Raw genomic sequence first — 13114 nt, 5'->3', positions numbered from 1 at the left:
CTGCTCAAATAGCCGCTTTTCCAGAAGCATATCTGCAATCAAGCAAGGGAGTGGCAAATATTTGTCCAACTACCAAACATTGCAGACATTTCCAGATTCCAAAACAATGTATCATGGCAAATAAGAAGTTGATAATGATCATTGAGACTTGTTTGAAGACTAAGAAGAACGAGATAGTTGATGACATTGAGATGATAAAGATTATGGGGAGATACTTAAGAAATGTTGAAACTATGTTGTCTCAAACAAAAATCAACGCCAAGGATGATTTGGATGATGATGAGCAGAAGAAAGATGATCAAAAACCTTCTGGCTGAAATCCAACTTAATCCTCTAAGGCAGCTGGAAGCAAGGTGCATGAAAAGAGGAGAGGTCAAGATGACAAGAAGGGAGATTGGAAAAGAAATAAGAATGAGGGATACAGGGATTCTAAGAAGAAAGGTGTCCAAGTTCAACAAATCCAAACTCAAACTAATCAGACCCCTAAACCTAAAGACTCAAACATTCAACCACCTTTAACCTTTACGCCTAAAGTTTTGTATAAACAAACTGTAAATACTCTCCTTAAAATACCAATCACCTTCAGCCAAACCACTTTTAAGAAAATTTCAAACCTACCTTCATTTAAGCCACCTATCAAAACTCATTTCAAATCTGTTGGTAGAAAATCAAAGAAGCTGTAAGTTGAGGAAAAGGGTTATCTGAAATTGTTTTGATAAACTGATTTTCTTCCACTAAATTGGTGAATCACATATGATGATTACTTTCAACAATTAGTTGAAAAATGGTCAAAGTTTGGGTTGTTTCATTGAGGAAAGTTAGAATTTACTATCAAGAAGGCTCTACACTTTACTTGGCAAGGATTTAATAGACACATTTTCAAACACATAAATCAAAAGGGTGATTAGCTTGTTGAAGGATAAGGACACCAGTACAAGAGCATGGAGGGCTATGTTGTGTGTATGGCTAAAAGTAAAAGATGAAAGAAGAGCAAAAACATAGGCCAAAAAAGAAGAAAAGGATAGGAAGTATGCAGTAGAAACTGCCATATTTGAACAAATATCAAATGATATCAAGGCAAAGGGGATGAGCATAATTTCTAAGGATGGGCACTTTTTGAACATTAAGGTTGACAGATTTTCAAGATTAAGTGTTGGTTACTTGAATGGTTATTCATTGGATCATTGGCTCAAACTTGTGGAAGCTGTAAGAGGGACTTAAATCTTTGAAGAACTTCAATATGTGTAGGGAAAAATGAAGAAAGTCATATGGATCATAGACAGTGAATACTCAAAACATATGACAGGTGATAAGGCCCTGCTATCACAGTTTGAGGAGATGGCTGACCCGTTAGTGACTTTTGGAGACAAGAACAAAGGTTTCATTATGGGATATGTCAAGTTAATTTTTGAAAATGTAGCACTGGTTGCTGGTTTCGAAGTGAATCTCCTAAGTGTCAGTCAATTCACAGAGAGAGGATTCAATGTTGCATTTGACAAATGAGAATGCTTAATCATCAGCTTAAAGACTAGTGAAGTTGCTTTGAAAAGAGTAAGAAAGGGAAGCATTTTTGTTATATTTAAATATTTATTTTATTATTATTACATGAAAAAATAAATCTTCCAATAATATTTTACGTATATTTTTTTACAAAAAATAGATACAAAAACATATTCAAATTCAAATTTTACAAGACTTGACTGCACTTGAGTTTGTATGACTTATTGACTTTAAACTCGATTAGTAAAAACAAAATATTTAAATATAAATTATAATTATCTTTATTTTTATTATTAATTTTAAATTACACGAAATATAACGTGAAACGTACACGAAATGAAAGTACAAGAACACGAAACGAGTCCTTAACCGTTCAGGTTTGAATTAGTCATTCATGACACAAAATACGAAAGTACATGACGAACGAATCTTCAGCTCTGCCGCTATCACTAATAATTCGTACAGTCTACAAAAAGTTGAGTTTAAATTCAATGAATGATCATTTGATTGTCATAATTAATGACACGGGATCGAAATCATTATACGAGTATCGGTTGATATATTGTTCTTGATATCACTTTATTGTTATCAGAATGAAAAATAATTGAAATCATAAGTCGAGTTACGATGGTAGAGTGTAATAACTATTTTATATTATTTGAGTTATTAATTTAATGTCGTATTAAATATTTTCATGTATTTATAAAAAAAGGAAAACAGATAAAATGATATTTGATTATTGGAACACATGCTTCATAAGGGGTGTAAAATAAGTCAAACGTATGGTTCGTGATTAACTCTAACTCCACTCGTAAAATATTTAAATTTGGTTCATTTTGTTTGAGCTCGTGCTATTCCAATAATTCACCGAGCCGTGCTCGAATTTTAAATTACTCGGCTTGGAAGATTCATGGGAACAAACAAACTTATATTAGTATTATTACTTTTATGTTATTTATACATTTTATATAAATATTTAATAAACATATGTTTTTTACATGTCTAATCGAGTCGAACTTGAGCTGAATTTGTCGCATTAGAGTTTTTTCTAAATTGATTTGAGTTTTAAAGCTAAACTAGAACTTATTGATTTTTTTTGATCGCAACGAGTTTCGACCTAAGAATTTATGCTTCGGTTGAGTTCGAGCTTAAGTTCGAATTGTTAAATCAAGCTCCAACTCGAGTCTTGTAGTGTTTTACTCGATTCAACTCGTTTACACCCTACATAACCACTTTATCCTGTATAAAAAACCAATATCTCGTGGATATAAGATACTAGCTACGAGGAAAAAAATCAACCGAACACGAGGCTTGAGTTTGAAACGAATTAAAATTGAACATGACTTGAAAATAATTAGAACCAAACAACTTTTTGAAATCTATGGGATCTAAGCGAAATTTTGAAAAATTTAAAATTCATTACAAAATATCAACAAAATCAGTTTTTAAAAATTCTTGAAAGTCAATAAAAATTTGAATAACACTCACTTAAAAAATTGTTTGGAATTAATGTTAAATATTAAAAAAATATTTTAAATCCTGATTGGAATATGTTCATTTTGTTTAAAAAATCCGAATGAACTGTTTTCACATTTTAAAAATGATTTAAATTCTTTGACGGGACAACCCTAGATCCAAAATCAAATATTTAAATTCTTAAAATCCGCAAAAATCTTCTCGATTTTCAGTTTTCAATACACTTGGCGGGTCTTGTACAAAAGTTTCGTCTGACTCTGAAAGTGTTCGCAGTTTGGCCTCGAAAGCGGGCAAATTTCAAAACATTTGCGACACACACTGACACACTCCAAATTTAACCACACCAAAACTCAAATATTTAACTAAAAATCAAATTTTTAAGCGGAAAAAAACATTTCGTAAAAATTTTCAAACCCAAAACAAAATGGCGCCACATCTCTCTCCTTTTTAATATAACCCCTTTTCTCCCCTCAACATTTCACACACACTACATTTCTCTGATCTCTAAACCCTAGTTTCCAATTCACAATGTCGGGTCAAGAAAATTGTGTCCGAATGACCCGACTCGCAGTAAAACGGGCTGCTCTGTGTGAACTGCAACAACCCATTACCAAGAAACGCACAGTGTTGGGTGAGATTTCATCGAATTGTGTTAACGACGTCGTTGCAAAGGAGAGCAAGAAGTTGCGGGTCGACCTGGAAAAAGTGTCGGGTCGGGTCAAGAAGAGAGGGAAGAAAGGTGTGAAGAAGATTGAAATTGAGGAGAAATCCGGGTTGGGTTTTGATGTTGATGGGGATTTGGGTGACCCGCAGATGTGTGCTGCTTATGCTGCTGATATATATGAGTATCTTCGTAATATGGAGGTGAGTTTAATTTGGGGCTTTTGATTGTTTTTTGTTGGGGTTATTTATTTTTTTGTGAATTTAAGTGGGTTGTTGATAGTTTGTGAGTTCAATTGATTTATTTTCTGGGTTTTAGTTTTCTTGATTTTTTAGGGTTTGTGATTTGGTATTTTAATTAGGGCTTTTGGGGTTGACATTTGAAGTTATGGAATGAATTAGTCCAGTAGAATGATTAATCTTGTTATATAAAGACTAAATCTTGTTGAGAATGCGATATCATGAAGTTGAATTTGCTTGGATTAGTTGTTCATTAATTGAGTTGCCTACCAATTCAAGAAGTAGAATTTATTGCATTGTTTATTGGTTTATTGTGTTTAGAGTGTAGTTTACAGTTAAAAATTTTGAATTGAATTGATGTCATGTTTAAATTTTGTTTAGGCGGAAACAAAGAGAAGACCGTTGTCAAATTATATTGAAAAGGTGCAGAAAGATGTGACTGTGAACATGAGAGCAATTTTGGTGGATTGGTTGGTTGAGGTAGCGGTGGAGTACAAGCTTCTTTCCGACACTTTGTATTTGACCATTTCGTACATTGATAGATATTTATCGGTCAATGTTCTGAATAGGCAGAAGCTTCAGCTTCTTGGTGTCTCTTCAATGCTCATTGCTTCGTAAGCATCTAATATGTCTTTTTATAGTCTGTTTTTATTATAGTAATATGATGATTTGTTCTTATGAATGCATGTTGTGGTTTATGAATAGAAAATATGAAGAAATCAAGCCGCCAAATGTTGAGGATTTTTGTTATATTACCGATAGTACATACACCAAAGAAGAGGTTGTGAAAATGGAAGCTGATGTTCTCAAATCGCTTAAATTTGAAATGGGAAATCCAACTTTGAAAACATTTCTTAGGTTGGTACATACAGCAAACTATCTTTACTTCCCATCTCTAATATATTGCATCTCTAGTATGCTTTCTTTATGTGACTAAATATAACTTTTCTCTTTTTGATTTGTTCTTGCAGAAGATATAACAGTGTTGCGCAAGAAACTCAAAAGGCCAGTCTTCTGCCTTGTGTTATATTTGTATATGTTGAAGATGGTATCTTTTTCTGTTTGTACTTACATTTACTGTTCTTCTCTGCAGATACCTAGTTTGAAGTTACAGTTCTTGGGGTATTACCTGGCAGAACTAAGTTTGCTGGATTATGAATGCATCAAGTTTTTACCTTCTTTGGTAGCTGCATCTGTAATATTTCTGGCAAGGTTTACCATTGATTCGAAAGTGCATCCTTGGGTATGGCACCTAACTATGTATTTTGCAATTCTGTTACTTCAATAGATGGTTTATTAAACTAGTAAGAAAGTAACTAATTGCAAATTATACTGAATTTGTGAAACTTCTCTATTCTTACTGTTTGCACATATGTTGCAGAGTTCTGCTTTGCAGCTATACTCTGGATACAAAGCATCTGACTTGAAGGACTGTGTACTTATCATACAAGATTTACAATCACGGAAAAGAGCAAGCTCATTAAAGGCAGTTAGAGAGAAATATTCGCAACATGAGGTATATATATGGTATATTTAGCTTTTTGTTTTTTATATAGAACAAATCACTTCTAAATATGGACGCTAATTTATCTTGCACTTATTTGGAACAGTTCAAAAATGTGTCGGAACTAACAAGTCCAGAGATTCCAGTTTCGTTCTTTGCTGATATTAAAGAATGTTGAGGCAGATTTCGTGTCTGAAAAAGCCATTGCTGATTCTCAGACTATCTAAGTGGATAAAGCTAATGCACGTATCATTGGATTGAACCACCAAGATGCTTGATGGAGGGATTTTATGTTGATTTTCAATTGAAATGAAGTTGCACCGTGTGAACACTAAGACTCTGATTAGTGTAGCTTTATGATACAACTGATACATGATGTGAATATTACAATGGCTTTATTCAGGTCAGGATATTACGTTACTTTGAAAGGAACCATGTTGACATTTAGCCTTGTTTAGTTCCTAGTTACATGATCTTAGTGTGACAGTGTCTCATGTATGAAGTTTTGACCTGGCATGAGTTGGTAATGAACATTTAGTTACCATTTATTTTCTTAAATAGTAGTCAATCTTTTGAGTATTGAACGAAGAATCAATACAAGTGTATTGTTTTCCAACCATTTTTTGTTAACAATAATCTTGCCCCAAATGCATTAGAGATGGACTTTCAGTGATTTTAGCGATTTCTTGGGTAGTTATCACTTGATATTTAAATGTTACAATTATATTGCACGTTTGAGTCTCATGGCATGCAGCTTTTGTTTTTGTTGTCTAGATTGTTTGCCTTCTCGATTAGTATCCAGTAATATGATGTGTATTGGCTTACTGAAGCTCGATACTTTGATTGGAAGTCTCTAATTTTATTTTTCATTAAAATCCAGTAAGATGTGTATTGGCTAACTGAAGCTTGATACACATGTTTGCTGTATAATCGAGTTAATTGGTCACCGTCTAGCGATTAACTACCCATTGATTACCGATTTTTAGAACAAAATTTGTAGGGATATAAAGGTGTAATTAACTATGCAATTTTCCGCGCATGTTTAAATTCTCTTGAAATTTAAGAGAGAGAGAAAGAACTCTCTTGTGTAAATTCTTGGTATCACTCGTCTCCATCATAACTTCTGTATCAACGATATTCATTCTTTTTCATCAAATTGTTGAAAAATCAACAGCCAAGCACTAAGAATCGCAGCCGAATAGACCATACAAACACAAATACTAACTGACAATTACTATTACCATGCTTATTTGATTACCTATGAAACCATAATGAACGCGCACACACAATGATCAAGAACATATACATGAAATTCGATGGCTCGATAGATAAAATAATATTCTAATTGTCAAGAAAAATGGGACAGTCTCTTATGCAAATGGGACAGTCCCTTTACAAATGAGACAGGGTATAGGACAGTCTCAATTGCACTGCAGAAAATAAATAACAGAAATAAAATGCAGAATGCTGAAAACTAAAAAGTAAAAACACCAAAAGTTTTCACTTGGTTCGGCCCCTACACCTAGTCTATGGCCTACATCCAAGTCCCCATGCCAACTAGCATAGAGAATGTATTATATCAACTTTAATAAAAGAACTTACAGTCTTTTCCTTGATTACAAATATAGCACCTGAAAGAAACCATTTCCCAAGCTACCTTACTACCTAGCCCACTGCTATTCCTTAGCCTTCTAGCTACCTTGCTATACTTTGAAATCAAGCTTGCCACAACCCGGCACAAAGTTGATATGAATACACGAGTACAAGAATAAACAAATTGATTACAACTCAAACTAGGTTTCTTGTTTTTCTGGATATGAATATCTCGGGTATGAAACAAGAAAATAATTTCAGATGATGAAAGATTCTCGTGAAAGTGTTAGCTACAAATCTGAAATGAAGAGTTGTATTTATAAGCAAAGTTCTAACAGATTTATTTTCAAACACAAGATAAGGTTGGAAGATAAGTTTGTTTGAAAATATATTGAATGAATCTTTGAAACTAATAAATCAAGTAAAGATAAGGCTTGAGAGATTTAAACTTGATTTATAAGATAAGGTGGTGGGTTTGTTTGAGATAAGGTTTATCCAGATAAACAAGATATACATAAAACCCTAACAAACCTAATCAAAGTTCAAAAACCAACAAAACCAACACACCAACAAAACATAGTCTTAAAAAACCAAAAGAAACATCGCGTCTTAAAACACATAAAATTCATAAATTTCTCCCCCTTCATCATAAAAGGGGCAAAAGAATTAATCAGACAAAGAACACATACTAAGTTCTCGACGCATCAAACAAAATCTATCTTCAGCTAAAGGCTTAGTGAAGATATCTGCACGCTGTTTCTCAGTGGAAATATAAATAAGCTCAATATTACCTTTAGAAACATTATCTCGTAAAAAATGGTGACGAACATCAATATGCTTAGTACGAGAATGCATAACAGGATTTTTAGAGATATTAATTGCAGAGGTATTATCACAATAAATAGGAATATTTGAGTAAGAAATACCACAATCCTGCAATGTTTGTTGCATCCACAAAATTTGAGCACAGCAACTTCCAGCTGCAATGTACTCTCCTTCAGCGGTAGAAAGAGCTACTGAAGTTTGCTTTTTACTATGCCATGCAACTAAACAATCTCCTAAAAATTCACAAGCACCACTTGTGCTTTTTCTATCAACCTGTGACCCTGCATAGTCAGCATCTGAAAAACCGATTAAGTCAAAGGAAGAGGAGCTTGGATAAAATAATCCCAAGTCACTCGTACCTTTCAAATATTTAAAAATACGTTTAACGGCATTCAAATGAGATTCTTTAGGTTGAGATTGAAAACGAGCACACAAACATACACTATACATAATGTCAGGTCGTGAGGCAGTTAAATATAACAATGAACCAATCATACCTCGAAATTTAGTGACATCTACAGGTGTACCTTGTTCATCCTTAGTAAGCTTAACCGAAGTACTCATCGGAGTTGATTTAGGTGTGACATGATCAAGTGCAAATCTTTTGAGTAAATCCTTTATGTACTTGCCTTGGTGAATAAATATTCCTGCATCAGACTGATTAATTTGCAAACCTAGAAAGTACTGCAATTCACCCATCAAACTCATATCGAATTCCTTATGCATGCAATCAGAAAACCATTTACACAAAGATTCGTTAGAAGATCCAAATACTATATCATCAACATAAACTTGTACTAAAAGAAAGTTATCACGTTTATGAAAAATAAAGAGAGTTGGATCGAGTGTACCGCGAATGAAACCATTGTTCACAAAAAATTGACTGAGACGCTCGTACCAACAACGAGGGGACTGTCTCAATCCATAGACTGATTTCTTGAGCTTGTAAACATAGTTAGGGTACTTCTCGTGAATGAAACCTGGAGGCTGCTTCACGTAGACTTCTTCCTTGAGATAACCATTTAGAAATGCGCTTTTGACGTCCATCTGATAGAGCTTGAACTTCTTGTGAGCTGCAAAGGCCATTAAGATTCGAATAGCTTCTAAACGAGCTACTGGAGCATATGTCTCATCGTAATCGATTCCTTCCTGCTGGTTGTATCCCTCAGCAACCAACCGAGCTTTATTTCGAATGATATTTCCATCTTCATCTTTCTTATTCTTGAAAACCCAACGAGTTCCAATGATCTTGGCATCCTGAGGAGGTGGGACGAGTTCCCAAACATCACAACGCTCGAACTGGTTCAATTTCTCCTGCATTGCAACAGACCAGTGTTCGTCTGCAACTGCTTCTTGAGCATTCTTTGGTTCGAATTCAGCAACAAAAGCACAGAATGCACATAGATTATGAAGTCTGCTTCGAGTAGAAATCTCTTGATCTAAATCAGTGAGAAGATTATCTGGTGGATGATTCTTCACAGTCCTAGAAGACTTAGGAAGTTGAATATTACTCATTTCTTCCTCATTAGAATTATCTGCCTGGAAATGAATAGGAGTTGTCTCATTCAAAAGAGACTGCCTCATTTCCGCTTGTGAAGATTTATCCAGAGGAGTAACAAAATTCACATTTGAAACACTATCGGGAGTCTTTGGAGAGCTAGAAGATTCATCTGAAGCTTGAGTAGATCCTGCAGAATTATCAGAAGACTGAGATGGACCTAGAGAGTCTTGACTGTTTGATTTATCAGAATGAGACTGACTCTTTTCGGAATGAGACTGTCTCATTTGGGAATGAGACGATAGATCCGCAGTGTCTTCATCAATTTGAGATATATTCCTTGAGGATTCATCGAATGTAATATTGATGGATTCTTCTACTTTGTTCTTGACAGAATTATAAACACGATAAGCTTTGCTTGTTGTAGAATATCCCAAGAAGATTCCTTCCGTAGATTTCGCATCGAACTTGCCTCGATTATTTTGAGTATCTAAAATAAAACACTTGGAACCAAATACTCGAAAATAACTAATGTTAGGAGTCCTTTTCTTAAGCAATTCATACGGAGTTTTAAGCAAAATAGGACGAATAAGTACTCTATTTAAAACATAACAGGAAGTGTGTACCGCTTCAGCCCAAAATTTTCTTGGAAGCTTACTCTCATGCAGTAGAGTTCTGGCAGTTTCCTGTAGAGTTCTGTTCTTGCGTTCTACTACTCCGTTCTGCTGAGGAGTTCGAGGAGCTGAGAATTCATGAGTGATTCCTCTTGATTTACAGAAAGTTATGAAATCCTTCTCGAATTCACCTCCATGATCACTACGGATAGTCTTGAGCTTAAATGAATACTTAGTCTCAAGGTTAGTAATAAGATCCTTAAACTCAACAAAAGCTTCATCCTTAGTTCGTAAAAATAATACCCAAGTAAAACGAGAATAATCATCAACTATAACAAAAGCATAATTCTTACCTCCCAAGCTTACATACCTTTCTGGACCAAAAAGATCTAAATGAAGAAGCTGCAAAGGAACAGAAGTTGATACTTTATTCTTAGCAGTAAAGGAAGTTTTCACCTGTTTCCCAAGTTGGCAAGCTGAACAAGGTTCTATTTTCTTGTACTTCAGCTTTGGTAGACCTCGAACCAGATCATGAGAAGATATCTTCCGAAGAAGATCCATATGAACATGACCAAGACGCCTATGCCACAGATCTTGTTGTTCTTGAACGGTAGCTAGACAAATTTCTTCTTGCTGCTCATCAAAATCTAACACAAAAATATTTCCTTTCCTTTTGGCAACTAAAACAAACTCGTTAGTATGAGTACCAATATAACATACATCTTTATCGAACTTAACCTTATGACCAGCATCAGTGAGTTGACTTACACTAATAAGATTATATTTCAAACCATCAACTAAACGAACATTAGAAATGGCAAACCTGTCATTACCAATGGTGCCTTTTCCAATAATTCTGACGGTGTTTGAATCTCCAAGAGTAACTAAGCCACCTTCCTTGGCAACTAGAGATAGAAACTTGAATTTATCACCTGTCATGTGACGAGAACAACCACTGTCGATGATCCATTTATTTCGCGGAACATGGACCTTCAAATAAACCTGCAAGAATTGGTTTATCTCTTAGGTACCCACTTAATCTTGGGTCCTGGTTGGTTAGTATCACAAATCTTATATAAATGTCTATCTGATTTCTTAATCCACATCTGAACAATATTAACAGAAGTATTAGCAGATTTATATCTAGTAGACGATTTATAAGATGAGTTAGAGGAGTGGCCCTTGATACCACATAATCTAGATTCAGATGTAGGGTGGCCAGCTTTGCCACAATCTCGACATTTCTCATAAGGCATCTTATATTTCATAGGAGCTCGCTTATAACCGCCTTGAAATGCACGTTTCTTGATTGACTCACATCCTAAACCTCCTTTATCAAGAGAAGATTTTTGTTCACCAAGAAGAGCATTCAAAGTTCCTTCTCCATGAAAACATTTAGCTAAATCCTTTTCAAGCTGTTCGACTTTCTGCTTTAATTCAGGAACTAAGGGATCAGGAGCATTGTCTTCTTTAACGGTTTCTGAATCAACAGATATTGACTCTTTCTTCAAGGCTTCAAGGCATACATCCTTCATCTCAATCTCATTTTTGAGATATTGATTTTCTTCAGTAAGTTTTGAAACCCTTTCAAGCAATGATTTGTTCTCAGCAACTAGGGCTTCTTCCTTCATGGGGTCATCCATTTCACTAAGAACTTCACTTAAAGCTTGCTTTAAATAAGCATTCTTTTCTTTCAACTTCTTGACCTGGACCTGCAAATTTAAAATAGACGAAGATATATTTGAATTATACTTAATATTCTGTACCTCATCATTATCACTGGAGTCGTCCTCTAGTCCAGCAAAGCAAAGTTGAGCAACTTCATCATCTGAATCGATCTCCACATCAGATTCATCATCACTCCAGGTAATTAATGCCTTCTTTTTGTTCTTCAGCTTGTAGCAGTCCTTTTTGAAGTGCCCTTTCTTTCCACACTCAAAACAGGTATCCTTGCTTTGATTTGTTTTATTCTCCTTGCTCGGATTAGATTTGAAGTCCTTCTTTGGAAACTGTGACTTCATAGGTCGTTTGGAAGCATTCCGTTTGGCAAGAAATTTATGAAACTTCTTTGTTAGAAGAGCAATCTCTTCATCAGAATCATCAGGAGACTCATCTGCATCTGCATTAAGTGCAAGAGTTTTCTTACGAGGAGCTTCATCTTCTTCATCATATCTACGTAGCTGATTTTCGAATTCTTCCAATTCACTGAACAGTGTTAGAGTATCCATAGTCGAAAGCAGTGTTGAATCCTGCAGAATGGTAACCTTTGGAGCAAACTTCTTTGGCATTGCTCTGAGGATTTTCCTATTGATCTCAGATTGAGGAATGATCCTTTCCAGAAGTGAGATGGAGTTCATCAATGTCAGAAACCTCCCTTGAGCATCTCGCACGCTTTCATCTCTTTCCAACCTGAAACCTTCATAGTCACTCATTAGCATACTTAATTTTACTTCACGTACCTTAGACGTGCCTTCATGGCTGACTTTGATCGTATCCCAAATCTGCTTGGAAGTAGTACATGCTGAAACTTTTCTTAATTCTGTAGCTACCATGCCATTGAGAAGTGAGTTCATAGCTTTAGCATTGGAATTCATTGCGTTCACTTCTTCGGGAGAGAGATCCTTGAGAGATTTTGGCTTCCCTTCTTTCATAGGAATTGTGAAACCATTTTCTACAGCATCCCATTCAAATGCATCACGCTGGAGAAAGATTTTCATCCGAAACTTCCAGTCATTGTAGTTTTCAGCACCATGAAGCAGTGGTGGATAATTGTTTGAATACCTATCTGGTTGAGCCATGGATCGCTAGCAAAATAAATACTAAAAAGAGAATTAAATGTACCTGCTCTAATACCAAATGAAATTCGATGGCTCGATAGATAAAATAATATTCTAACTGTCAAGGCAAATGGGACAGTCTCTTATGCAAATGGGACAGTCCCTTTACAAATGAGACAGGGTATGGGACAGTCTCAATTACACTGCAGAAAATAAATAACAGAAATAAAATGCAGAATGCTGAAAACTGAAAAGTAAAAACACCAGAAGTTTTCATTTGGTTCGGCCCCTACACCTAGTCTATGGCCTACATCCAAGTTCCCATGCCAACTAGCATAGAGAATGTATTATATCAACTTTAATAAAAGAACTTACAGTCTTTTCCTTGATTACAAATATAGCACCTGAAAGAAACCCTTTCCCAAAC

General features: G+C 35.0%; 1 protein-coding gene across 1 annotated transcript; it reads left to right on the top strand.

The window, feature by feature from the left end:
- Positions 1 to 3356: 3356 nt before the first annotated feature.
- LOC141689171 (G2/mitotic-specific cyclin C13-1-like) lies at positions 3357 to 5928 on the top strand. Its single transcript, XM_074493361.1, has 7 exons — positions 3357 to 3840; positions 4258 to 4490; positions 4582 to 4734; positions 4848 to 4881; positions 4970 to 5119; positions 5258 to 5392; positions 5487 to 5928. The coding sequence occupies exons 1-7, from the start codon at positions 3505 to 3507 to the stop codon at positions 5556 to 5558; spliced, it is 1113 nt and encodes a 370-aa protein (XP_074349462.1). The 5' UTR covers positions 3357 to 3504; the 3' UTR covers positions 5559 to 5928.
- Positions 5929 to 13114: the final 7186 nt, after the last annotated feature.

The sequence above is a fragment of the Apium graveolens genome, chromosome 10 (genome assembly GCF_009905375.1).
Source record: "Apium graveolens cultivar Ventura chromosome 10, ASM990537v1, whole genome shotgun sequence".
Lineage (NCBI taxonomy): Eukaryota > Viridiplantae > Streptophyta > Magnoliopsida > Apiales > Apiaceae > Apium > Apium graveolens.
This window is presented reverse-complemented; position numbering and strand designations above follow the sequence as displayed.